This window comes from Sitodiplosis mosellana, unplaced genomic scaffold (genome assembly GCF_009176505.1).
Source record: "Sitodiplosis mosellana isolate CC-2019 unplaced genomic scaffold, AAFC_SMos_1.0 Smas_scaffold_30, whole genome shotgun sequence".
Lineage (NCBI taxonomy): Eukaryota > Metazoa > Arthropoda > Insecta > Diptera > Cecidomyiidae > Sitodiplosis > Sitodiplosis mosellana.
In genome coordinates, this window is record NW_022595272.1 from 1,140,251 (window position 1) to 1,167,951 (window position 27,701).

The 27,701-nt window shown below is 36.8% G+C and overlaps 4 protein-coding genes across 6 annotated transcripts; 1 reads left to right on the top strand and 3 right to left on the bottom strand.

Annotated features, from left to right (window-relative positions):
- LOC129569233 (uncharacterized) lies at positions 1–24,545 on the bottom strand. Of its 2 annotated transcripts, none has more exons than XM_055447889.1 (3): positions 24,413–24,545; positions 12,555–12,724; positions 1–9,472 (listed from the first exon to the last, which is right to left on the bottom strand). In XM_055447889.1, the coding sequence occupies exons 2-3, from the start codon at positions 12,718–12,720 to the stop codon at positions 9,327–9,329; spliced, it is 312 nt and encodes a 103-aa protein (XP_055303864.1). In that variant the 5' UTR covers positions 12,721–12,724; positions 24,413–24,545; the 3' UTR covers positions 1–9,326. The 2 variants fall into 2 exon arrangements, with proteins under 2 accessions (XP_055303864.1, XP_055303865.1); XM_055447890.1 differs by having other exon boundaries at positions 12,555–12,720; positions 24,413–24,535.
- On the bottom strand, positions 18,323–20,531 carry LOC129569216 (neurofilament heavy polypeptide-like). The gene is made up of 3 exons (XM_055447865.1): positions 20,353–20,531; positions 19,500–20,288; positions 18,323–19,439 (listed from the first exon to the last, which is right to left on the bottom strand). Exons 1-3 carry the CDS (start codon positions 20,507–20,509, stop codon positions 18,376–18,378), a joined length of 2,010 nt encoding a protein of 669 aa, XP_055303840.1. The 5' UTR covers positions 20,510–20,531; the 3' UTR covers positions 18,323–18,375.
- On the bottom strand, positions 20,519–21,875 carry LOC129569290 (uncharacterized; the record flags this gene model as incomplete). The annotated part of the gene is made up of 1 exon (XM_055448022.1): positions 20,519–21,875. A coding segment is annotated over exon 1 (1,251 nt), but the record flags the coding sequence as incomplete, so codon positions are not given.
- LOC129569226 (uncharacterized) lies at positions 22,802–27,624 on the top strand. Of its 2 annotated transcripts, none has more exons than XM_055447881.1 (4): positions 22,802–26,093; positions 26,325–26,411; positions 26,501–26,578; positions 26,676–27,624. In XM_055447881.1, the coding sequence occupies exons 2-4, from the start codon at positions 26,334–26,336 to the stop codon at positions 27,279–27,281; spliced, it is 762 nt and encodes a 253-aa protein (XP_055303856.1). In that variant the 5' UTR covers positions 22,802–26,093; positions 26,325–26,333; the 3' UTR covers positions 27,282–27,624. The 2 variants fall into 2 exon arrangements, with proteins under 2 accessions (XP_055303856.1, XP_055303855.1); XM_055447880.1 differs by having other exon boundaries at positions 25,932–26,078; positions 26,676–27,544.
- Positions 27,625–27,701: the final 77 nt, after the last annotated feature.

Here is a 27,701-nt window from a genome sequence, read left to right on the forward strand (position 1 = left end):
TTTGGTCACATAGTTGATTCAACTAATTTATTCATCGTTCTTAAACATTGCCATTAACAAAATAAGATCACTTACATTGTTATTATAAATTATTATTACACGTGTTCAATCTTATATTCAAATAATCTCTTTGAAATTACTTTTCATACCAATTATTATGGTCTTCGGATGTGATTCGAAGAAAGCAAACAAAATGAAACCAAATAAAAATCCAATTTAATTCCAACGAAAGTATTCCACACTGATTCATTTCATCTTGTTAAAATGATTCTTGGCGAATCTTCGTTGAATACAAAAATATAATTACTTTTCGTGCAATTTCTCTGTCACAATTTCATTCATAATCTCATCTCAACAACATTAAATACAAAATTGCAGAAAAAACGGTTTTTGGCTACCCTCCGAATATTTTAGCCGAATGGCCTCCATATTTAGTGGATGAACAAGTTTTTGGCACTCGAACAAATGTGAACTGAATAGTTTTGAACGCAAAATTACACAGAATTTATGTGCACTTTGACAAAGTTACAGAACTGAATCGGAATACATTAATTAGAGCACAATAATAATGGTATGAGGAAAAGTGGTTATGCATTTATATTCCCTGGAATGGATTACATGGGGCTTCTTCTTTTTTTGTACAACATCATCTACTATTCTAAACATGAAACTACAAGTGTTAGTTGGATTCGAAATGGAATTTATTACTATTCCATTTGATTTTGTGGTGCAAATTTATGTTCACAAATTGACTTAATCCGAAAAAAAACTGGTTACATTGATTGGTCCATTATTTTGGTTTTGTTAAATTTGAAAGATGGATGGAAAAAATCTAATTTTTTTTGGGGTAACATTTTTCTCTTTTCTTCAAATTGGATACAGTATGGTACTACTAAATAATGATTACGCGATTTTATTGATTTTGTAATCCATTTAATGGATTTGAGAATGAAAAAAACGTTCGTTTATTGTTTCTTGCTTCTGGTTTGGTTGGGTTTTTTTTTTCGTTGGATAATAATCACTGTGGAAATCTGGGTGAATGTTCTGACTGCATAATTGATTCAATGATTTTGATGCTTTTTCCCAAATGAACAGCCAACCGCGAGAGAAAAAAAAACAACGAATGGCGTAAACTTGATTCGACGGTCATAAAAAAACGCTGTGGAAAGCGTTTCATCATCATTTTCGAATAATCACCGGGTAATAACATCGATTGTGTGTGTGATTCATAAAAATTTGCCAAGAATCATAAATAACGTCGACATCCGTTCCAGCTGAAAGATATACACAGCGATGAACGCGTTTGGTAAGAAGGAAAATTACGCGAGAATTTATGTTCATGATCTTTCACTTGCAATCAACAAATTTATTTGTAGTTTATAGCTCGCATCTCGACATCTTCTGCGTTGAAAAGTTTTGACCGCGGAGGAAGGACGATGGCATTGAATCAACGAATCAACTGACCATTCAATTTTTGGTTGGTGGAAAATAATGGGTCAATATAACCGCAAGAAAAAAGAGAAGACGAATAAAGTCGAAGGAAAAACATGGAAATGTAATCAATCAAAGTAGTAAATTAAATTAGCCATTGGACAAGTTGTGGCGTTTGCGTGCATTCATGTCGCCCGTTTCGGAAATGCTTTTCGTTAGGTTCTGTCACAAGCGATGATATAGCAAATTTATGTGGCGTCTGGATGTGGCAAACAGTGGCCAAAAGCTTGGTGAATGTTCGTAATTTGTGTGGTCAGATCAGAAACGAGGAGAGGAAATAGACCCCAATTGAATTAGTTTCTTTTTATTGGAATTTTCAAGACAATCAACGTTACAAGTAACGTTCTAACTCCTAAAATGGACACAGACATCCTCTCTGTTGTCGTTCGATGAAAATTGAAAATAAGAACTGCTTCTAAGCACGTAGAATTTTGTGTAAAAAAAAACGAGTTTCATCTAGCTTCGAAAGATCTGTCGAATCGTTGGTTAAATTGAGTAAATCCGTCTGCCCAAAGTCAGCGTGCTTAACCCGTTTTTTTTTCTCTATTTCTCCAGACTCACAAGCCAGCTGAACAAGCAAGCCAACCTAATGTCATGTGACATGCATACAAATGATGTGCGATTCGAAAACCGTTCTTTTCCCTTGTATTTTTGATGAGACTACATGACAATGTAATTCTTTATCCGGTACGCTATTGTCTACTTATCGTTCCATCATTGCTAAGCACATTCTGATGACGACTTGATTTGTTTTTGCCAACAAATCGTTGCTTACATGTCGATTTTCGTATTGTTCGACACAGAGCATGTTCAATTTCGGAACATTTCATGCTAAAAACCGAAATTCCATTTTTTTCTCTCCCGCAGCGATATTACTTCAGTTTGTACTCCATCCAGTCATCCATTTGGCTTATTCGCATAACAAAAACAACAACATCAACAGAAAACCATAAGCATGGCATTTAATCGGTTCGCCAAGTTGAAAAATTACACATTCAAATGTTGATCCTTCGTATGACAAGTTTCGTAATGTTTGTTCAACGAACATAATTCAGGCTGAAACTTTTTGTACGGTGCGTCTGCTTGTCGTTCTGCTGACAGCAGCGATTTATTTTTTTTTTTACGTTTTCGTCTCTCCCCTGAAGAATTTTCTTTTCTCACCATCTCATAAGTCTGGCTTATGTCGGGCTGGTGCACATAAGTGTCAATGTGATCTGAGTGTCGACGACAAAAAAAAAAGTAAATAAATCTTGCTTCTTATCGCTGTAATAATTTCTACATGAATAGTTCTCTACCAGCGCATAAAATTTCATTAGAGACGTCTTTAACAAGTTATTGCCTGCATACGTAGACCAAGATGACGATGATGATACTGAGAGCACTCGTCTGAGAATCGATTGTGACGGCATTCGGTATGCGAGCTTGTGTTCGACTATAGCACACATTTGAATTGTTAGAGAATTTTATTCTAGGGTCGTTATAAGTTGTATAGCATCAGCTATGCCGACATTCATATCGATTTGCAGTTTCATTTGCAAGTCTTTGCTCGTTAGACTCGTTGCTAACAACTTGCTAAACTGCTTGGAGCTCTAATTAATTTTGATTAAATTTACAAAACAATCGATGTACAGCGCTTTAGCTCAGAATTGTGTTCATACTATATGCACACTAATACTTGGAGTGTTTGTCTGATGAGAGCACATTTTCGTAATGGCGCGAATGTTCATTTCGATGTTTAATAAGTCAATCCTAGCGTCAAAAAGACTAATAACTCGTTAAGCCAATATTAGTCGTCTATCATTTTTGCCCCATCAAATTTCGTTTGTGAAGAGATGAAGATTCATCATTGTAGATTAGTTCAATGGGGCGGAAAATATTTGCATTTGTAGGAGTGTGCTCGGCACGTGGAACATTATTGAATTGAAATCCGAACACTCTAATGGAATACAAATCTGCATATTTCCATTCATATTGAAATCAGCTGCCACAATTCACTGTGCACCTGAACGAGATTCGTTTTCAAGCGAATAAAAAGATACGTATATAAAGTAAATCCTGTGACAGATGATCTGTGTGAATGATTATTGATTGCGTTGAGTATATATTTGCAGTTTACTTGCCGCAAATCGGGCCGAACATTTCATTCACTATACACTCGCACACACACACACACACACACACACACAAGTGCAAGGTAAACACTTGCAATTTGGATTTGTTGGTGTGATGAAATCAGCTTTGCTTCTCCGGGCATCATGTGGAAAAATACCTATCGACCTCGTTTAATGGATGCACCGTGTATTGAAGCTTTCATCCGATTAAATGAGCTCATACAAGAAACAGACATCTTCTGTTGAACACAAATAAATCCAATAAAAAAAGAACGAGAAAAATCAATATCCACAACACACATTCCTGCGTTGTACAAACGTGCATTAATGTAAATAATGTCCTTGAGTTTTGGGTTCATCATGATAAGAAACAATGGTTCCGAAATGAAAACTCCTTTTTGTCGCTGAAGACCATTGTAAAGCGAAACAAACGGAGCATCATTTGGAAGATGATATTAGGCAAACCATACACACTCAGTACCGTGAAAATGTTTTTTTTGCACAAAAGAAATGTAATATGCATGTAAATCTGAATGAAAAAAAAGCAACAACATTAGCATAACGCATTAACAATTCAGAAAAAGACATCTGTCGCTTGCAGCTTTTGAAATAAAATATTGCGCATCACCTCGATTCCCAGCACAACGAAATTCATATTCAAAAAATTGAATACTCTCTACACAGGCGTTCCTGAATTTCCTGTTTACCACACGTGAAACGATTTTATCGCTTTTTTGTGCATTTCAATTATTTGATGAAATGAACAAAATGATTATTTTCACGAATAATTCAATTTCGCTATCGATTTCATCGTGAAATTGAAATAAAAATTCGTCGAGTGTGTCAAAAAAATTTCAGGAGTGTACGTTAATTTAATGTGCATCGAGCCATCATTATAAATGATGGCTTCAAATGAGATTCATCAATTTATGTAATCAAATTAAATGTTGACAGTAGCTGATACTCATAATTGACACACACATACACACATCATATGATGTGTAACGGCATTTAACACTCGAATAAAGTTCATCAGATGACAAAATATGCGCGAACAGACAAAAGGATTCCGTTGAATGAACGAGGAAAAATTATGTTGCATGAAAAATGTGAGAGAAAATCCAGTCCCAAAAGAACTCGTGCATAATTATATGCGATCGCATTATTATGACAGTGTATACAGAGTTTCGTTTCTCATTACGATGTCAGAGAGAAAATGACTAGCATAAATTAAAATTTACAACAGATGAAATGTATCTTCTAGTGGGAGTGCATAAAAAACTGTACTAAATTATTCAGCGTATTTGCCCGGTCCGTACAACATTTTAAATAATAGATGAAGGCGAATAAAAAGCGGTAGTTTGACTAAAAACAAACCGTTTTTTTTCCCATGCACCATTCAAATAACCAACAAAGCATTGAATTGTATCACATTTCCATTATTTTGTTCGCTCTCTCTTTCTCATCCATTATTCTCTTTTCGCTTATATTTGCCATTTTTTCCCCATTTTCACTCACACTCTCACGCTCAGTTTTTCTGTGTCATCTGAATCGCTTGAGCGAAAAAATTGAAATACTTCCGAATGTGGATAGCGGTAGTTGAGCATTAAGCAAACAAAACTTTTATATCCATTTCAAATTTCATTGAGATGGAATGTCCGCTTTTGTTCGCTCTGCAGACGACACGCGAAATGGGTACGCTTTCGTGTATGCTTTTTGACGTGATGTTTTGACTCGGTATCCATTATGCATTTTAAATGGTTCACTTCAAAAGCTATATTCACCAGTAAAATTAGTGTTTTCGAACAATCAACTTAATAAAATTTGGATTTTTCTCTCGGATTTTCACAATGTTTTTGCAATGAAGAAGGAACACGTTGAGCTCTTTGCTGTAACGATGAATGGGTTTGGCGTCAATTTGAAGCTTTTTTTTCATTCCTTTGTTTGTTTGAATAACAACAAAAAACCAACGATGACTCTTCATGAATAAATCCAATAAATATTTCAAAAATCCGTTGATGCTTGACAGTCAGAGCTCTCTGTGTATTTTTCGAAAATGAAATATGAGATCAGAGAAGAGCTTCATTCATCTTTTAGAATTAAAAAGGTTCATTCTGTTTTGAATCGCTTTTTCCACTTTATGTTGGTGGGCATCAATCAGCGGATCGTAAAATAAGTTCGCTAGAACAATGCTCATTTCCAAAGCAATTGAAAAACCACAATATGAATAGAATTCTATTTCGCCGCACCAAAAACCGAACAATTCGAATGCAACCTCAATCGTGACCATACCCGTAAATTGGGAATTTCATACATTTTTCCTCTTTGTTGTTAACATTTTGTAGTGTACTCGCAGAAGCATTGCGATGTATATTACTACATTGCATGCGAGCCAAGGGAAAGCACAAAAAATCGATGAAATAGTTTCCAAATGCTCTATCATTCGCCCAAGTGAGAAGATGAAATGCGAACCATGGCTCCAACGGCAAAGTTATGCGAATCAGGTTGGCAGATGCAGTTGTAGCATTTTTCACCACGGGAAATATACTTATTCTTCTGCATTTCAAAATATTGCGAGCGAACGAACAAGGGAGAGGAAAAAAGTTCGTACAATAAAAAGTATGGAATAACGTGAAAATCAATTCAAAGTTCTTTGGTGTGGTAGCACACAATTGAGATCTATTTTACAACTCGAGTGCACGTTTTTTTTCTGCGAACCACCGTATTTTCCTCTCTGCTGGTTAATCGGTAAGTTTTTTTTTTCGTTAAGTTGTGGGAAAATTCTATAGTTTCTCGCTCGACTCATTTAACCATCAGAGGGTAACTCTCAACTCATTTCTACTGAAATATGTAAAACTCAAATACATCCATCTGTCTGCATCATTTCGTTCGTTGTGTGTTTTTTCTCAACTTTTATTTTCTGTTTTTGTCGTCATCATCGTCGTCAATGGTGTTCTACAAAATTGGTCCACTCGGAGAAAAAAAAAGCAGAAGTAAAAAGAGTTTTTTCTCTATTAGATGGATTTAAAGTGACCTCAGGACACTGATGAGTTTTCATGCTTCAAACTAGTGGTGGTTTTTTAATTTTTTTCACCATTTTCAGTGGGTACGGTGGGTGTCATTTAATTAAAATTGATGGACGCTCCGTTTTTATTTTCGTTCTCTTCTGTTGCTCGCAATGCAGTTTCTCCACATTTTTCGCTTGTCGTAATTTTACAAAGAAATGAGATGTTTGCACGTTATTAGAAATTCTCTCATCTCGCTAATTGGATTTTCGTGCGCACACCCAGTTAATTGCTCGTCTCACATTTTCATCGGATCCAATTCCAATGGATGCGACAACGTCAACGACATGTTTGTTCTCATGTTATGATTTCAGATATATGCGGTCGTCGATCTCGCACTGTCTCTGTGTGTTGCACAGTCTCCCGCTAAGGAATATTAATCGATGGAAAAAGTGCTTTTCGTTTGTGAATTGTGTTGATTGCAAGCATGTTTGCGACATCGATTCTTGTTTCGATAAGTACATTCGAGAGACAGACAGCGACCGAGAATTTTCGAACGCGTGTATCAAACTCCTATGACCTCAATCGATTTGATTGCAAAACACATCTCGCCGAACGCTACCGCAATCAATCCAAATTTCTTCGGGGCACAGCAACTGCAATATCTTATTGGTAGTAGAGAACGGGTTATCCGTCGATATGCTCTCACAATGAATAAATCTGAGAAAGGCAGCATAGACTGCTAGGCCGAGAAAGTTTTCCCGTGAAAACCAATGTTTTCACATCGATTCATGAAACCGTAATCGAATTTAAAATTTATGTCAAATGCAATTTGAACCTGATTTTTTTTTTTTTTGGTTTTCCGAATGTTCTGCGAGACACTCTTTGTATTTGGAAGTGAGTTTTCTTGTCTTGTTTGAACATCGACTAGATTGTAGCACGTCGTACGTGGTGCAAAGAGGATTAAAAGAAGAATAAGGAGGGAAAAAAGCACTCGTCGATGTCTGGACGAAACGATAAGCGAAACGAGTTCGATTTGACATTGAAATATATTCCACATTTTGTCACCGTTTCAATCCATTGCGACGAACAGCATGCTCTTTTTCCCATCGAATCTCGTACCGAGACGTTGAATAAATTGAAGATACAATGATAATAAAAAGAATAAATAGAGAAAATGTGGAGAAGCTATTTCTATTCAAGGAAACAGCGTAACGCAATTCACTGTTAAACGTTGAATGGTGGTGCTCCCTTCATTTGGGGCAGTTGGTATGCAGTATCTTTCGATAGAAAGCCATCACGGATTAAGTCAAGCATTAGTATGAGAGAGATATATACAAATTCTAAATAAAATCGAACAAATCCATTCGATTTGGCCTTGATTGAAAGTTACATGCACATTTGAACTGTGCGCACATAAATTTTCCAACCAAAATCACCGCTCGCCACGTTTAGCTCAATAAAAATTATTCAATTACAAAAACAAAGTCAGAGCTGCTGCTATGTGTAGGCCGTGACAGATGCGTGGTTCGAAAAAGCATTAAGCCAAGTGAAGGGACCAACTTGAAATTGCTGAATATGCGAAATTAATGACGAAAATCCATAGCTTCAATTTTATCTGGTATCCATTTGGTTGTAAGCCAACAGCTTTTATTTCTATTGCGTCAAACATTAAACCTAGAGTATACTATACTCAGTCAGTATAGTAAGGGAAATTATTGTTGATGAAAAAAAAAGAAACTTGTAATTAAAATGGTCGTGCTGTGATTTTCGCCAAAAGCTGAAACGTGCGAACGTTTTTCCTATGGCTGCTCTTTTGTTTGTTGAATAATATACAGAAAAAAATGTACACCGTTTCATTACATGTATATGTATTGATTTTTGCTCCAATGAAAATAAATGGTCTTATCGAAATGTTGTAGTCGATGTATGTCGCCCATCTAATGAATGCTCTCTCTCTCTCTCATTCTCTCTACGTTATTATTCTTGTGCTTTTCTTCTTTTTTATGTGCATATTATGCACTCGCATGCCAATATATTATGCATCTATGTATTTATTCCCATGCTCACCACTTTTGTGGGCAACACTATCTATCAGAACCGAACAGAACATATTGGTTCGCAATCCAATGAATCGTCGATGTGTGAAAAACGAAGCCACAAGCAAATACTACATTCAAACGGTTTTCAGAGCATTCATCATGGCTTACACTTGTCGCTTGTGTGCATTGAAATCGTAATATGGTTAAACATTTCACTTTAAGCCAAAATCGTCCGAATTGAATCATATATGCAGGCAGCTTCCCTCGCATTCAGCCCGATGTTTGTGCTGGTTTGTGCAAACACAAGCCGTTGAATATTTGAATAAACTTGACCGCGATGCGTCTATTTTTAGTGTATACACTTTTCATACGAGATCGTTCATCTCGTGCTGCAAAAAAAGACGGGGCGTTTGAATGAAAGTGCATGCTTCTTGAGCAATCGCGTTGAAACAATGCTTAATATCACTTTGGGATATTTTCCCGTAACAGAATAGCAGCATAGCTGTCCAAATAGAAACAACAGTCAGTCCGACCGTGATGCACTCTCCGTTGTTTTTGTTGTTGGCGATGATATTATATGTGTATATATAGTGTTGATGGCACATTGGCCGCTTGGGGTTTTATGGGAAACTGTGTCACGTTCTCGACGATTAGAAAACGTAGACTCGGTGCTTAAATTATGCAGTAACGTAGTACTCGCGATGTTTTTGGCATTTCTCACGTGCTATATAGCATAGCGCCAGTGTGATGAGTACAGCAATGACTATGGCCATTCCTATTGAGACCATAATAAGTTCATCGTTGATGCCACTGTACGATTTTCCTGGGAAAGAGACAAAAACAAAACAAATCCGATTAAATGAATGCAATTTCCTCGTGATATTAACATGATCTTCGACATCTCTCCGTGGAGAGACATGGAATTGTGTGTCAACTATGTCAAACTGACCGAATGATTCAGTATGCAAATGAATCGTTTCATTAACTAAATCAATAAAATAAATATCCTTCCTCGTTCGAATCCCCAAACGAACTACTTGCATGCGACATTGAAAAGCCAACGACATGCTTACACGTATCTCATGGCGTAAGCAGAACGTGACGCAAAAGTTTATGATTATTTATGCGTTCAACATTCCGATGTTGTGGAAAACCCGAACCGAAATCAGCTTATCACAAACACTATGTGCAGTTAGATTAGTGCCAATTTATCCCGGGTTAATCGCTTTTATAACTTATGAGCTTGGGTTCAGCTTTCAGTCTTGCAATGCTTCCATTTGACCCATATGGATTGAGGTACAAATTTATTGTAAACAATGTATTGGGTTTTTTGTTTACAGCATTCATTCGAACACGTGCAACTTTTTTCAACGTGAATCTTTCAATCCTTCTCGAAAATTCACGTTCCATTTAAACATGTGCTCCATATTAGTAACGGTTATAAAACATTGATGTATTCTTTCGTGCTTGGTATACCGTAACCAAAGGAAAACCGAGAAACCCAAAAGAATGTGTATTTTTCTTGTAAACGAAACAAGATACGAACATTGTTCATCCAGAATCGAAATGGATAATCAAACATTTCATTTCGATAATACTAACATTTTGTTCTTCCGTCCATAAATCCTGCAATCGCAATGCTTTTATATTTTACGGTAGTTTTCTCAAGGTTCATATCATCGCAAAAGAATCCTGATTCTTGAGCTCTTTGGCTCATTGGCTCATTTTATAGGAAACAAGCAAAAGTTTTTTCATTTTATTGCCATTTCTCTATTGATGGAAATCGTTTTTCTTCTTCGCTACTCGGCTTATCACTTTGCTATGCCCAACTTTTTACGTCATTTGCACCAATGATAAAATTTGCCTATGTTTTTATATGGAGCACATGTTTATGCTATATTTAAGCGACATCTTGACGGTACACGCTGAACTATAAAACTTCTTTATAAATATACTGCCAACTATCAATGACATTAACCAATGACAGCAACAATAGAACGTATTTGTATTGCAAAATACTTCCCACTTGCAGATGGCGCCAAACCAAACGTCATTCTAGTCATTTTTCTCATTATTTGCACATCTGCTGAAATAAATTCCGAGCGGAATTCGAAAACTTTGATTTCCGTCGTTTTTTTTCTTCTTCTGTAATGTTGTTGCATTCAAATAAATAGAGATGCGAAACTTCTCAAACAACTTCAGATCAAATTTAAACAATCGATTCACAGTGTCGTTTCACGGAAATAAAGTTCAACTTACAGAAGAAAATTTTAAATTGCACGAAACGCGCCCATTGCGAATTGATATGCCAATTGTATTGATGCGAAAATGAGTTCAGTTCTTGGGATGTGCGCAAATTATATTTTGCAATGTGTTGAATTTCTCATCGATTCAATAAGATAAGTTCGAGAATAAGATAGGGATAAAATTGAAATAACTATATAGTTACCATCCATGTGCTCTGAGGTAAATCGTTAAAACTTGAGTTATTAAATTCAATAGATGAACAATACCGTTTTAAAAGTTTTGTCAAGAAAACGCTTCTTCTCGAATCACTTGAGAGCATCAACACCGAATCCATCTGCAAGAACGGAAAACTCTTCATAAAAGCTGTGAATTTATTCCTTCAATTGGTGTTGTTTCATTGTTGCTGCGACCAAGTATGTGCTGTCACAAACTGCCATGTAAAACGCTTATGGCATATGACACGGCAAGAGGTACTTAGAAAGTGCTTGAAATGAGTGTTCAACATTCTTTTTATTGCAAGTTGCAATTGCAACACAATTTTTCAATTTTAAACGGACTTTTCATCGAATCCATTGCATTAAAACCAAATTCATCCAATATGTCATGTTATCAAAGTTTGTGTGCAGATTTTTATTACATCTAACAAACTTTTTCAATATCTGTATGCACACGAGTAAACCACATAGGTGCATTTTTTAGCCCTGTTCTCCAGTCATGACCAAAGGTCGAGAGCAAAAGTCAAACTGTGAAAATCGAGCAAAAGAGGAACGATGAGAAAAAAAACGACGCTTCAGACTTTGAGATCAGAGCTTTGAATATATTGATGACCCACCACACCAATCGACACCTTGCGCATGTGTTTGTTTCAAGACCGATTTTGTCAATAATTTTTATAACGAATGACATTTTACCGTTTTTGTCTTCTTTTTCGGGATAAAATTCAATTTCCATGATGAAAGTGAATTAACCGTGTGGATGCTGCTCATCAACGTGCTTAGCGTCAACGAATTTATCTCAGCGACAGTCGTCGCGTATATCCTCGAAATGGTTCACATAATGAAACGAGCGTTTCAGCGCACAGCTTGTATCAAGCTTCGAGCCACGAATAAATATGCAAATATTGGGAATTTCGCAAACAAGTTTACTCTCGGCACATACTATACAACATAGAAAAGCATTATACAGTCATTCAATTCACTATTAAAGGCGGATGTAAAACGTGAAATGTGTTGCTCTCAGCTACATTTGATTCAACATCTGTACGTACATTTTCTGTGGCAACATGGATATTATGTGTGGCATTCAGACTATAAATTGGAAGTTATGACAGGCATGATTGATTCCTTCGACTATCGCACATGTTCGCCCATAAACCATGTGTGTGTGTGCAGTGCATATATGAATTTTGTTTGATCAATTTGCAATTTTTCACATGAATTCTCCGAGATTCTCGTATTCTCTCTCTATCTGAAAAACATAAAATCCGATCGAAAAAAAATGGGACCCAACATTTGGTTACAAAATATTTGCCCGAAACAAATAAATGCGATTTGAAATCAAGTTCAGCTGTGAATGATAACGATGTGAAGGGTGATATTTCTTTTCATTTCCACACTAGAAAAACTTTATATCGCATAAAATGTTATGTAAAAACTCACCACTGTAATAGTTGCCTCCGCTACCGCCTACTTTGCCCGCAACACGGCCGTCAATAGTTTTAGCACTGAAGAGGAAATAACAGAGTCCGATGAAGATGTACGCAATCGATTTCCGTAGAACAGACATGTTGAAAGCAGTTCGTGTGCCGTACCCAATGTATAACATCTATCTGAAATATATATAATGGCTTTATTGCCTCGCATCGCTTCGAATACATAAGAGGGTTCGATTGAAACCAGACACACACACATACCGCATAAATTGATCGAATAATATATGAGTGTATGTCGCATACGAAGTGCTATTTAATGAACTAATTAAACTATAATTAAAATGAAAATTTTATGTACATGCATGATACACCACTTATTAAAACTAATGAATGGCCGCAACCCAATATTCGGACTTAAATAACTTCATTGGAAATGCAATAAATTGGTCTATGTGTGTTCATTATTCTCATATTCCCACTCTGGCGATCTATAATTTGCGACAGAGTATGGTAAAAATATAGACATATAGCCTAAAAGCCCATAATATGAATTTATCATGGGCAAAGAATGTGCCATGAATTCGCTGGCTTTATTTATGACGTTCGATTGTTAACGCAATGAAGATGTGTTGTTGCTTGAAAGTTTCAAGAGCTTTGGATATTTTTTGCCGAATTTTTAATGTGCGATGCTCGTCGGTGTGAAGATATGGCGCTGATGTGTCAGCACAATGATTTATTGATAAATAATAAATAATAGAGCCGAATTTATTCCAGCACATTAGCTCTCAGATAAAATACGGATGATTTGTCGACGTTTACCGGGCGGAGGTATTATGTGTATGCGGCGCGTAGAACAAAAGCAGACGCTTTTGCACAAAATATATTAATCTCTTGTGGATATAATAATATAACGTCAGAAGAATAATGGCTAAGTGTGAGCAGGCACAGCACAGGCGTAGCAGAAATTGTGTATGCGGAAGATGAGTGGAGCAAATAGGTTAGTCTCATAAATACACTGAAACACAATACAGCAACATGACATTAGCTTCATAAATTCATAATTGATTCGGCATACTCATTCCTTTCTTCGTTCGGTAACACTGTGGATGTTTGTTCTTCTCGGTTTGCATAGATTAAAGTAATGGCAAAACTTGGTTTTTTCGTTAACATAAAGCCGACAAACTCGACCTCATTCCAACATTTTGCACGACTTTTGCGTCACTTTTAAATGTTTTATGCGGTTGAACAGTTTATTTATTTAATTTCACAGCGATGAAAATTCGTTGAATGCATGAAAATTTAGCGATAAGTTGTTAGAACAAAATCGTTATGTTTGTGCACACATCATGACACGCATTATTCCATGGCCTCGGCATCGCTTTAAATTCACTTCATCTCGCTGGAAATGCATGGGTGTATGAAAAATTTAAGCCAAGATAAACTTAAACAACGTCTGCTTGACATCCCAGATGGGAGAGTGCGAGGGCACGCGCGTGTGTCGTGATTCCATACGAGAGTCAACGTCAATGCAAAGAAGTCATTTTCATTTCAATGGATTAGAGCTTATTATGTAAATACTCGCTAGAATAATGAATTTAAATGCTTGGATGGTGCTTGTGTGCTGGGGCTTGAGATTAGCTTTACCGAATGGAACGGTTTTACATTTTGAAAATGCCGAAGCAAAAGCGCAATGCTGACTTCTGCTCGTCGGATATTCGAAAATAGACATATTGACTCAAGCTTGTTTTCCATTTGTTTGTGCAGCAGGAAATCCCACAGATCGACCCGCTGTACGTTGTTTTCGTTTTATCGGCGTGTTTCACAGTCTATCAACAGCATATTTACAAACACATTACATTCAGTTTTGTGGTTAGCTCTTATTTTTATTGTCAACTGAAACCACACGTAATTTACAAGCAGCACAACATTTGCGGAAATTCTTGCTCACGTGCGCTCAACGTAACCACATTCCATCCGCTTCTAGCACAACATATTCGGTCCATATTTAATGAAATTTACGTAATGAGCGAAAATTAATGGATCACCTCAAATGCAAAGAGTAAACACAGAATAAACTTGAGTAGGAGAAGCAGCAGCAGCAACACACGAGTAGTATTATCTCGAAGTAGCCGTGAGCTTAAAAAATTTCCTTTTCTATCCATGCGACATGCATGGCGGCCTCAGTAAACCACATTTGACCAAATTTTTTCCCACTGGAAACATTTCCTTTTATGACGGTCCAAACAGATGAAGCAATTAACTTTTACCATATCATATACGAGGCACTCGAATTGTACACCAATTTCTACGAACGGAAGTCAGTGGAAAATTAATATCGACCGTAATTTTGTTCGTTATGTCAAGTACCTTGGGCTTCGTATTTTCAGCAAATTTCAAAATTGCGGAAAATCAAATTGAGAGATTTTGTTTGGTTCAAAGCAATATTTATCGTTATTTATCAAAATTGCTTTTGAATTCCGAGAAATCGGCCCAAGGACGAGCTATCTTATATTATTTATGGCTTCGTTAGACGAGAATTTGACGTAATCAGACTTCATTTGATCGACCAAATTGTGGAACGTTTACAAGAGAGAAATAACATACGAAAGTCGCTCAACATAAAATGAAGTTGTTCCGATGAAAATAAGAGAACTTCTCGTTTGTTTGAATAATAAAGATGGAAAATTCCATAGCAAAAAGCATATGATGAAGTTTTCAAAATATTTTTAAATGAAATTTAACTTTGAGTGCATTTATTTCACTGCCTCTGGTTTTCGAAAATAAATTCCGAAATAACAACGACAATAAATGTAAATGCAAGAAAAAGTAGTAATGAATGGTGTTTTGCAGAACGAACAAAGTTCTAACTAACTAAGCTTTCGAAAACTTGCTTCAATACAGTCTATTCACTATATGTTACGGATTATCAATATCAGACATAAAATTTGCAACAATTGTCAGAGTATCTTCATCGTTCTCCATTTCAATGTCTTACAATGGTGTGTCAACTCATAGAGACATTCGCTCGAAGCCCTTGTTTGCTTGCGTCAACCTTTGGTCAGCATTTCCTTTGCTCATCTCTTCATTTGATGTATTGGTCGCCGCATGTGGTGCTCGAAATATGGCCATCGTGCGTTATCTTCATTTCCGTCGGCACGTTATCTTCGTCAGTGTTTTCATTTTAACGTGAACTTGGCCATTTGTCACTTGTTGAACTGAGAAATGAATTATTATCTCGGACAACCACTTCTCCTACGCTCAATGTTTTATTCATTTCGGATGCCTTAGATTTGGTCACAACCGCACAATAATTTGGCACAGACTCAACTTTGTTGCCGTCGATTAAAGAAAATAACTCACGATCCCTGATGGGTTTGCTTCGACAAGCTGTTACTTATTATGATTTCGTGTAAAATATTCAGTACCTCATCATCATCATCATCCAAGAGCACTCGCTCCAATTTGATGATTGTTCATTAATTTTAATTCAATGTGTTAGGATCGATTGGGCCGTCAGCTCACGTCTGTCGCTCGTAAACCCAAGTTTAATGTTAGCTCAACAATACATATAACGATTTGGTTGCGTCGGCCTTTTGTTTGGGTCGATGTCGACTCGACGAACTGTACTTGAGATTTTGCTGCGGCAATTGATTTGAAGACGGCACATCGTTCTCCCTTGATTGGTCTCAGAAATTTTCAATTCGTTTTTAAACGTTGTTAAATCAAATCGCCAATCGTTTGTTATGCTTGGGCACAGTCGTTTGTACCGGTCCCGATTGAATACCTTCTCCGGAGCAAAAAGCGTTTGTTCTCTTTGACTTCTTTGAAGAGGTACTTTGACTAAAAATGTCAATATCACAATTGCCACAATTCATATTCCGATTCATTTTCGCATAAATTCCAAAACCATGAACAATAGAGCATTTTATTGCAAATTTTTCATAGTTCCTGTTTGTTTTTCACTCGGTCGCTTTGTGTATTTGGGTAGAATGAACATGAAAGATTTTCCACAATAGAATTTATTCCATTGTTTCTGAACAGTGAAAATAAAATATCGATTGCATTTCAAATGTAATGAAATCTGAAATGAACAATAAACGGATTCATGTCCCTGCGGATATTACCGAAAGGAAGCAATTTCAATTCGATCCAAATGTTTGCTATTCGCCAATAAAACATAAATATTATGAAATCGAACAAAAGTGTCGTTAAACAGTAAACATTCGCCCGAAAAATGGCTCAATCGCTGGATTGTATATTTGATCCGTATGAGAATTGAGCGTATCTTTATTCAGGCCCAAAAAACATTGTGCTTTATGGTGCAAAAGCATCAGCACCATCAGCCCGTGTAGCGTGAATGCTTCATTATTGTTTTGTCACTTGAATGCTTGGTGTTACCATCGCGATGTAAAAATCCGAATTTTCTGGTGGCAACGACGGCCGCACCTAAAGCATTAGAAATACAGACAAAATCTGGTGAACCAAATAATGTTTTCTTTCCATGGAAATGGTTGCAATAATCGCAAATGCTGAAAACAACGATGGAAAAATCCATAAAGTAGGTAGAAAGAGAAATCCGTATCAAATGCGTAAAAGGAGCATGCGAGAGCAGAAGTGCCTACGGGAACATAGTCAAATGTGTTGTCTATGATACCGAATGGCAAGATTTGCTTTTTCGAAGGTCTTTTGGTATGCGCGCGCGTGTGTGTAAATGAGTGTACATTAAATTCAAGTGGATGTGGAGAGGGCCCAGAAGAAAGAAGCACATTTTAAGCACATACTTTGTAGCTAGATCCACTTGATGGAACCATCTTTTCGCGCGGAAATCTCTACATACATACGCAATTTTTTGTGAGTTGAACGAATATACTTTGACGTGGGTACGGATGGTTAATTTCGTTCGGTAATTCGGATGAAAAACACTCGTACCTTTTTTCCCCAGTTGTTGATGCTTTGTTCCAGTTAATGTGTTTCAAGCTGTTTGCGTGTGATGGAAAAAAAAAGCTCGTTCAACTATTCAGAAGTGTCATCAATGGCATGGACAAAAAATGTAAACAAAGATAATTAACGATTTTCAAAGGCGCCTACTTTTTCTGTATAAATCATTTTTTCATAGAGTCATTTCCACAGAAACCAAGTATTTTTCCATGTTGCTACGGATCATCAAAGCGTGTCTGGAATATTAAGCCTCGAAATATTGTTTCCAAATAGAAATTACGGGTCTGATTTACTTTTGACTTGAGATATTTACGATATGCAACAGAAGATTCTACGTCATAGGCAAAAAGTCACGCTCTTTTTCGCATTCGTTTTTGTGTGTCATTTTATTTCACCTATTAAATTGTTTTCTAAATATAACTTTTCGAATGGGCGTGTTGGAATTACCCACAAACTTTGTATAATTTTATGTGGTTCAACTTAAGTCCGTAGGACCGCAGCCATTTCTTTTATATTGACTGTTTTTGAGGGTAGCAAAAAACACTTTGTTCGTTGACATGAGCATCAATACTGGGTGGAATGGTATGATTCTCGTTAGGAATTTCAAGAAAAGAAATGTAAAGTCTTCATGCCTGCGGATATGTTTTCATTGATTTTTTTTTCCTCATCTAACTTACTCTCTGCAAAGTCTCAAAGACAACAAGAACATGTATTCAGTCGACGGTTTTTCTTTTTATGATAACATTGTTCTTGAAAGCATTGAATATGTGAAGAATTGAATGTAACTGAAAAAAGCGAGTTGGAAATGCGAATAAAAACAACGATAGCGACTAACTTTACATCTTTATAGGCCGAATGGAAAAAATACACTTTTGGGACGCATTGTTCGTTCAAAAATATGCAGCGAATAATTTATCTACTCCACTCATGATATTGCAAACAATTGCATGAATGTCTTCATCACTCTTATCTTCAGTTTCAGCTGCAGATGTTTTACTCGGTTTCTCATCTCTTTTGGCCGCTGTCTCAGGTTTGATCGCTGCGTCTTTTGGTTTTTCAGCAACTTTTGGTGTTTCCGTTACTGGTTTGACTGCAGGCTCACTTGCTGAAACTAACGGCTTCATTTCAGCTGTCGCTTTTGTTTCATCAGATTTCGTGGAAGCTGCCGTTTTAATTTTCTCTTCGGCTTTCGATAATAATGGTAGCGGTGACGGTTTTTCCTTTGACTTTTCTTCCGTTTTTGGCGTCTTTTCTTCAAGCTTGACAGGTTGAACAGAAATATCTTTTGCATCTTTTGCTTTATCTGGTATTGCTGCAGGTTTCGTTGGAACATCAGTTGATTTCTCCTTGCTCTCAGCCTTTGGCTTTTCCTCTGTCGTTGATTTTAGTGGTTCTTGTTTTATTTTTTCTACTTCTGGCTTGACTGTAGGTTTAGACTCTATTGACTTACTACTATCAACTTTGGAGGGCACATTTTTAGATTTGTCTTCTCCTTTTGCCGTTAAATTAGGCAAAATGGATGGTTTTGACGCTACATCTTTGGGTTTTTCATCCGCTTTCTTCTCAGACTTTGGCGAAATATCCTTTGACTTTTCGTCAGTTTGCGGTTTGGCTGCATCCGGTTTGGAAACAGATTTGAGCGGCTCTTTTGGTTTCTCATCAACTTTCTGTTTTTCTGCTGCAGGCTTGGTTGCAACGTCCAAAATCTGTTTCTCTGGCGTCGATTTAACTTCAACTGGCTTAGCTGAAGCGTCTTTACTTTTGTCAACACTTTTTGGTGCCTCAGGCTGAGTAATCGCTTTTGCCACGGCTTCTTTAGGTTTCTCGTCAGCTTTTTTGTCATCAACTTTTGGAATAGTCGTAAGCGGAGTAGCTTTTGCTTTGTCTTCGACTTTCGACTTTTCTGCTTCCGGCTTGGTGTCCTTTGGTTTCTCAACAGTCTTCGTTTCTTGAACTTAAAATTAAATAGCGATTTGATGGAGTTTTGCTATCTTTTGTCTTATAAATTGTTTACCTTTCTCTGGCTTAGATGCAGCTTCTTTTGGCTTTTCTTCAACTCTTGGCTTTATTTCTTGGACTTTAGCAGCAGATGCCTTAGTTTTATCTTCGGGCAGAGCTGGAGACGTCACCGTAGATTTGTCAACGGTCTTATCATCTCCCTTTGCCTTTTCTTTCACTTCGGATTTGTCTGTCTCTGGCTTGGTGGTTGCTTTCGTGACAATATCCGATGATTTCTGCATGCCAGGCAGAACAGCGGGTTTCGCTGCAGAATCAATTGGTGTTGCTTTGATGTCTTCCTTAGGACTGCTCGCTGTTTCTGGTTTAATCGCATCTGGTTTCGTTGTCGGCTTACCAATTTCAGTTGGTTTTCCTTCGATTTTTGGCTTACTCTCATCGGCTTTAGCGGGAACAGTTTTTGTGTTTTCATCCATTTTTGGCGAATCAGGTAAAGTAGAAACTTTGGGCACATCTTTAGATTTGTCTTTGGGTAGCTCTAGTGGCGCTACGACTTTTGGCTTTATATCAACTTTCTTTTTATCTGCTTCAGGCTTGGATGCAACATCCAAAACCTTTTCCTCCGGTTTCAATTTGATTTCAACCGGTTTGGCCGAAGCATCTTTACTCTTTCCATCACTTTTTGGTACCTCCGGCTGAATAGCCGCTTTTGCCACAGCTTCTTTAGGTTTCTCGTCAGCTTTTGGAATAGTCGTAAGTGGCGTCCCTTTTGATTTGTCTTTGAATTTCAACTTTTCTGCTTCCGCTTTGATGTCCTTTGGTTTCTCAACAGTCTTTGCTTCTTGAACTTGAAATTAAATAACGGATTGATGGAGTTGTGCTACTTTTTTGTATTTCTATAAATTGTATACCTTTGTCCGGTTTAGATGCAGCTTCTTTTGGTTTTTCTTCAACTTTAGCGGCAGATACTTTAGATTTGTCTTTGTCTTCAGGCGGAGCTGAAGGCGTCACTGCAGGCTTGTCATCGGTTTTATCCTTCTTATCATCACTCTTTGGTTTCTCTTTCATTTCAGATTTGTCTAACTCTGGCTTCGTGACAACATCTGATTTCGTTGTCGGCTTACCGATTTCAGTTGGTTTACCTTCGGTTTTCGTTTTTTCATCCATTTTTGGCAAATCAGGTAAAGTAGAAACTTTCGGCAGTTCATCCTTTGGTTTTTGTTCGTCTTTACATTTACCATGTGCAATTTTGGATTTGTCTTCGCCTTTGAGTAACTTTGGTGGTGCCACTTCTTTGGGTTTTTCATCTGCTTTCTTTTTGTCTGCTTCAGGCTTGGCTGCAACATCGATAACCGTTTCCTCCGGTTTCGATTTGATTTCAACCGGTTCAGCCGAAGCATCTTTGCTCTTGCCATCACTTTTTGGTGCTTCAGGCTGAGTAGCCACTTTTGCCACAGCCTCTTTAGGTTTCTCGTCAGCTTTAGGATTAGTCGTAAGTGGAGCAACTTTTGTTTTGTTTTCGACTTTCTCCTTTTCTGCTTCCGGCTTGGGTGTTGTTGGAATTTCTTTGACATCAATTTTGGGCTTCAAATCGACATCCAAATTTGGCGTCACTGGCTTGATTGCTGGTTTCGTGTCAACATCTAATGATTTCGTTTCAGGTTTCGATTTGCTTTTATCGAGCGTCGCTGGAACAGTTGCAGTTTTATCATCGGTTTTTTTCTCAACTTTCGACAAATCCGACAAAACTGGCTGCGTTAGTTCAACAGCTATTGGTTCAATTTGCTTTTGATCGATTTCGGTAGCGGGCTTAACGATAGCCTCTTTGGATTCTTTTGACTTCTGTTCAGCTTTAGCTTTGCCTGCTTCGGGTTTAGATGCTGGTTTAGTTTGTGGTCCTTTCTCTTCCAGCTTCACTTTTGAAACGGATTCTTTTTTGTCACTCGATTTCGACTTCACTTTTTCACCTTCAACTTTAGTCGAACCCTTTGCTGAATCCTGCGATTCAATGCTTTCATCACTCTTCACCATCAATAACAATGCACCGCTTATCGACTGAGTGAAACTATCAATTAACTTGTTCAGCTTTTCGCCCTTATCAAAAACGAGTAGCCGTTCATGGACGGTGTCCGTGACAGTTGGACATACTTTACTGGGTTTGTCGCCAATGACAGTAATCTCTTGAACAATGTATTCATTACACGTTGTGTCATCGTCACTGTCTGCCCAATCACAATCCGGCCTTGGACACGGGCGTGGATGTTTTGAACTTTGTGGATTTTGTGACTGATTTGGATTTTGTTGGCCGTCTAGTTTCTTTTCACTCATATTTCCAAGATGGTTCCAACGCAGAAAAAGGTAATCGTGCTTTCGAAAGGCTGAATGGAAAAAATTTCTTTGAAAAAATACACTAAAATTGAGTCAAATTGCAAGAATCGCTTGATTGCAAATGAATCAATATATCCTGGCTACTATGTTTGCGTTCCTAAGGAATAGAAATGAAAATTTGTATAAAAATGCAATTTTTTCTCCGGCTACTGCGCTCATTTTGCCGTTGAGAATAAGCTTTCAAGATTCTGCAATAAAAACCAAATCCAAGTGTACCAATTTAAAATATAATTCTTTTTTATTATGGTATTCATTACAAATGCTCATAAAATGCAACTTTGTGAAAATGAATGTGCCCTTTCCTTGCGTGTGTTCTTGATTGGCTATTTAAACTGCATTCTCATTGTTAGCGTCATTCGCTCTGCTCACTTTAAGATTTATGGTGATTTTATCAACACAAATTGGCTCGACTTCGGCAGGCGGAAACTGGGAATCTGTGTTAGAGTCATCGCTATCGGTCGTTTGATAGATCCATTCTATTGTGCTATTTGAAATTCGCACGGTTTTGTGTTCGTGTGTAGGAAAATGTCTCCTTGCATTGCTTTTTATTTGTGCTAAACTAACTCGTTCGTCACTTGTTGAATGGGTAATCAGTTGTCGGTACCGTTCATCGTCGAAAATTTCATCCGATCTAAAGAACGTTTTCGGTGGCTGTTCTGCATTTTGCGCATTTGGAACATCACAATTACACCTCAGCATTCTCTAACTTTTGTTCGACCACGCACAATAACTTGAGATTTCGAATTGCAAATATAAACTCTACTCAATTGTGATTTCGTTGCAAAGTAAACTTGATTGCTTCATTATAACGAAATGACAGGACGAATTATACGAAATTGAGAAAGTAAAGTGAATAGGAGTTGAAATTGGAAATAAACGTCTATCATCTCTGTATAGTGAAAACTTCCACAGTCGAGCACAAATACCTCCTATCGGAATGTTAACATGAACATCAAACAGATTCATCACTTCAATGCAGGATGCAGAACGTTGTAGGAGGAAGCACAGTCTTCCCTCTAAGTAATTGCTTGTTGTTTCTCAATAAAAGACAGATACTTCTAAAATAAAGTGCCGTTGTGCATTAAATGTTCACTGAAAACCAAAAAGAGAAAGTGAGCAGTCTGATTTGATTTTGTTTGTACAGAAACTCGATTACGGTTGAAAGAGCACTGTGAACGTGAGCGAGTGTATTACCAAGTTAAGTGTGTACCGTGAGAGAAATTCCTTATGGTTTTATCTATTGAATGTTTTATAAATCAACTCGATACAAATGCGACATTGGCAACTCAAGTAACGTCTTATAAATTTCATTATTTTTGTATACAACTGAATTTACCTTGGTTCATCACAGCCGAGGTTCGTATTACGTAATAAAAATGTTGTTTGCGAATGAGCAAAAAATCCATAAAATAGCGAAGATGTGCGTGACTAAACAAGGGAACAAGAGATACGAAGTGAGCATGCGAAATGAACAAAGCCCACGGGAAACCTTTTAATTCTTGTGTCTATGACACAAATGATGGAAAATAACCCGAAGAAAGTACGTGTATGCGAGTGTGCGTTTGTATACAAAATTCAGCATCGAAATGGAACTGAATAAATCCCAAAAAAATGAAATACACGCATCTCACACGCACTTTTCGGCCGGATTTCTTCATTTTGAAAAGTTTGCTTGCACACTGCAAAGCTTTACAGCGATTATTAACATTTCGTGTGATCAATCGACCGAGAAAATTCCTTTGAGTAGGGTAAAAGTGATTAATTTTTAGGCATGGATCGATACACATTATGTCCGATGGAACTCCACTGAGAGACCTGTTTTTCCTATGTTCCCATTATCAAACTCCAATTCTAAAAAAAAAACAAGCAAATGGATTCTTATAGAAACACATTCCGGAGTTTTTCCAATGGGTTCGATTCGACTATCCGAGAACATCGTAATTTTCTTCACTGTATTTTTTTCTTCAGGAAATCGAAAGCAATATAATCGAAATAGAAATATCAGTACACTTTTTTCCCATCAGTTCCCTCGGTATGTTAAAATATAAAAAGTTGAAAAAATGATGAGAGTTTTTTCTTCTGATATCCTTTCTTCAGATTTGTTTTTTATAGTATTTTCGTAGAAAAAGGGTTTGCTCAGTGAAAAAAAAAAAATCGACTGAATTTAAAACCATTGGGAATCACGCCAACATTTGGTTTGGAAGATGTTTTTGCATCTCGTCAACTATGTGCAAATAGCTTTTAACCACACAATTTCGGTCGGCGATAGTGTTGGAATTGTTCTGCCATCGAAATATGTTGGGTTGAGAGTGCGCCGGAAGTGATATGCTTGCAATTTGCCATCTAACGTATCCATTAGGTAAATTGTTCCCCAAAAAGCAATATTGGTGTAAACTTTACCATGATTTTAACAAAATGTATTCGATAACAGTACTGAGAGTTTAATGCTGCGATTCGTTTAAAATGTTATCGTGATGAAATAAGAGAAGAAAATAACAAATACAAAATGGAGAAAAAAGGGAAGTCAAATGGTTTCGGGTGTATATGCAGACATCCCTAAAACGATTTTATCTTCTTACTTACGTTTAACGCTAAAATTTTCGCTCGTTTATCTTTTGCGCCTCAATTGCTCCGAACAGCTCTCAGTTGTTATAATGTGTAGATGAATCAGTATAAGTTTCTTAAATTTCGCATAAAATGGAGCGTTATACAGCCTTTTTCACGTATATTGCAAATATAAACTTTATGAAAATTCACCGTTTTAACGAACAAAAAAATTTACAATGCAAAAATGATCATAAATTTACACCCAAAACGAACGATGAATTTTATTACACTCTCCGTAAAGATTTTTTGCAAATAAATGGCTCGCGTTGTCAGAAAACAATGATTTCATCAGCGTAGACAGACACACGTCTCACTCACTTTTTTTTTATTTCGCTGGCAACTGAATGAACATCCGTTGCAAAATGAAAAGATATATAAACTTTGTTCTTTGTCAGACTTAATAAATCACCGTATGTATCTCTTAATGGGCGATATAATAGCACATTCTAAAAAAAAAAATGTTAGCGACGGAATCATAACGTGTTAGAAGCAAAATAATGACAAAAGTCCAATGTACGAGTTACAGATTGCACACAATGAGAGATTTTTTTTTCTGCTTGAATCACGTATTCACTATTGATTCAATTGGCAATTGTTTGTCTCGTAAACGATACGATTTTGAGCGAGCACAAGACATAAATTCGCAATGATCCATATGTTTGCCTTGTTGTTGATAAACTGAACACTGCTATCACTGTTGGAACCGTGCAAGAGCATTGAATCTGAGAGTTGGAGCGAATGGACCACGATTTTCCATGCAACGAATCGACTGGAAGTGGATGCGTGCTGCGTGTTGCTGTAAATCACTCCCCTATAACATTATTTACATTCCAGTGCAACTACGCATGTTACTGCTATCTTTCCAGCCATCGTTCGCTCACCCGAGCTTCTCCGACACAGATAATAACAATTCACTGTTATCGCTGGCTGCTTAAGGAGAAACCAAACACCATGTGCTTGGGTGCTGAACGTATTATATTGACCAACCATCTGCTTGTTTCACAATTCCAATAATTCTCCCATTCTTATCCCATCCACACAGCACATATCAGCTCCACATTCCATGAAATTTATTCTTATCTCCGTTGTATTATTTCAATTCTTCTTTATTTATATCGACCTTATTGCAATGAAGAACTTCTTTTTTTTTCATCCACGCAATTTTACCTATTGAAATAGCTTCAACTGGCACACGAAACCAACATAATGTAGAAATAAACGCCTACTCATAGCTCAACATATTTACGTTGAATGTGTAAAGATACATTCCATTGTGCGAAAAATTAATATTTCATTTATCAAACAGAGTGAAGAGCATCAATACACGGATAAATGGTTTTTGAGTAACGCGCTTTGTGATAAATGAACACTCATTTGTTATGAAGAATGATGTTCACAAGACAAAAATGTGTACATCTAATGACACACGAACGTAAGGACGCACCCTATCATTTTGGCGCACAAACTTTGACAGATGAGTTTCGCTCACACACAGAACAACCAAAACAAATTCAGTATAGTTCGTTGTTGGCGTCTGTTGTCTTACCGTGCATTCTGTGATTTCAAATTATTTGTCAACATTTGGAAGAATCCATTGCAAGTGTTGGATTCAGTTAAACGGCGGTGAACGTAAATATTTCTGGTAATTTATTTCAAGGTAAATAAATCGAAAGAAAAACTGAATTAAAGAAAAAAAACAAAATTTTGCTACATTAACATCGTTTGAAACACATTGAATCACAATGGCGAACAGTGAACAGTGAATTTAAATGAGTTAATGTCATACTTCTCTATAACTTCTGAGTTTCATTAAATCAAAATTTAAAAAAAAACCGTTCTCAACAATGAATTGTCGCTGGCCGTTATAATTGAAGATTTTTCTCAAAAGTTTTTAGAAATGTCCAAAGATTCATCACATTCATCGTTGCGTAAAAGACCCGTAAGAAAGGCGAAAGAAAAGGCAACGTTCGAAATTGTAAGTTAGCGAATAAATTTCATTCTGCATTTTTTTTTTTTATCTTAAAAATGATATTTTAATTCTATTTGCATGTGATTTTTCTGCAGAGAAAATATTTTAAGCCGAAAAGTTTGCAAATCGTTCCGGAGGATGCAGAAATATTGAACACAAAACAGCCAATGAAAGTAAGTGTTTGAAAAAAATCGAACCACTGTTTTTTTTTTCTCTTCAAGAAAACGATGGCATATTGACACTTTTTTGAATTATTCACCTCACTTCTAGGACAAAAACAACAATTCTGGAACGAAAACAAAACGAAATTTTAATCAATTATATCAGAAACAAAGTAAACATGACGAAAAGGAATCAATTAGTGAGGCACATCCAAAAAGGGCAAAACCAAACTCGTGGAAACCAGAGTCTGATGGAACGAAACTGACTCTGAAGAAAATTGCTTCGAAGCAATTAGAGTTTTCTTCGAAAAGCCATCGTTCAAAAGACTCGTCGACATCATCGTTGTCTGAGCTCGTCAATGTATTGGACAGTCCAGTGGTGTCGAAGAGTGTGATTGTATTAGATAGTTCAATTGCAAGCAATGAGTCAGAGTATGGTTTTGATGCATTACAAACAGACGATCCGACTGACGAAGAGATCGACGTCGAATTGACTGATACAAAAAAACCATACTGGAGCCTATACAATAATCGCATTGCAATTGTTATTGATCAAACGAAAGTCAGGACAAAAGTGATCGACAAGCTATTTGACTCGGGTCCTGAAACCGTGAACTCATTAGAAATCTTCCCAATGAACACACCGATTTCACGCCGTCGATCGACAGCCGTTTGGAACACTCCACCACGTTATTCAATGCTGCCAAAGTACTAAGCTCCATTATCATCATCAATTCTAACCACAGATAGACTCTCGTTAGAAATACTTTCAAAATATGTGTGAGATTAGTTTGCCGAATTGATTCCCAAGATTTAAAACATTTGCCATTTTGAAACTAAATTTTCTGAACGAAATCGTTATACTATTATCTATTAGACCAGTTTTTTATTTTTTTTAAGAATTCGTACAATAAGTGTGATTTATATGTTGAATACATTCGAAAATAAAGCATGTACACCAATATAGCCAATGAGGCATGCAACGGTTTTTACCTACTGCTGATAATAGTTTAAGATGTTGGAAAAAAAATTCGAATAAAATAATGAAATTATCTCAATTGCTGTCTTTTGTTCATTTTACCTTTGCTTTCTGTCCGCTAACATTCACTTACCTTCAGCCATCACATTTTAAGTA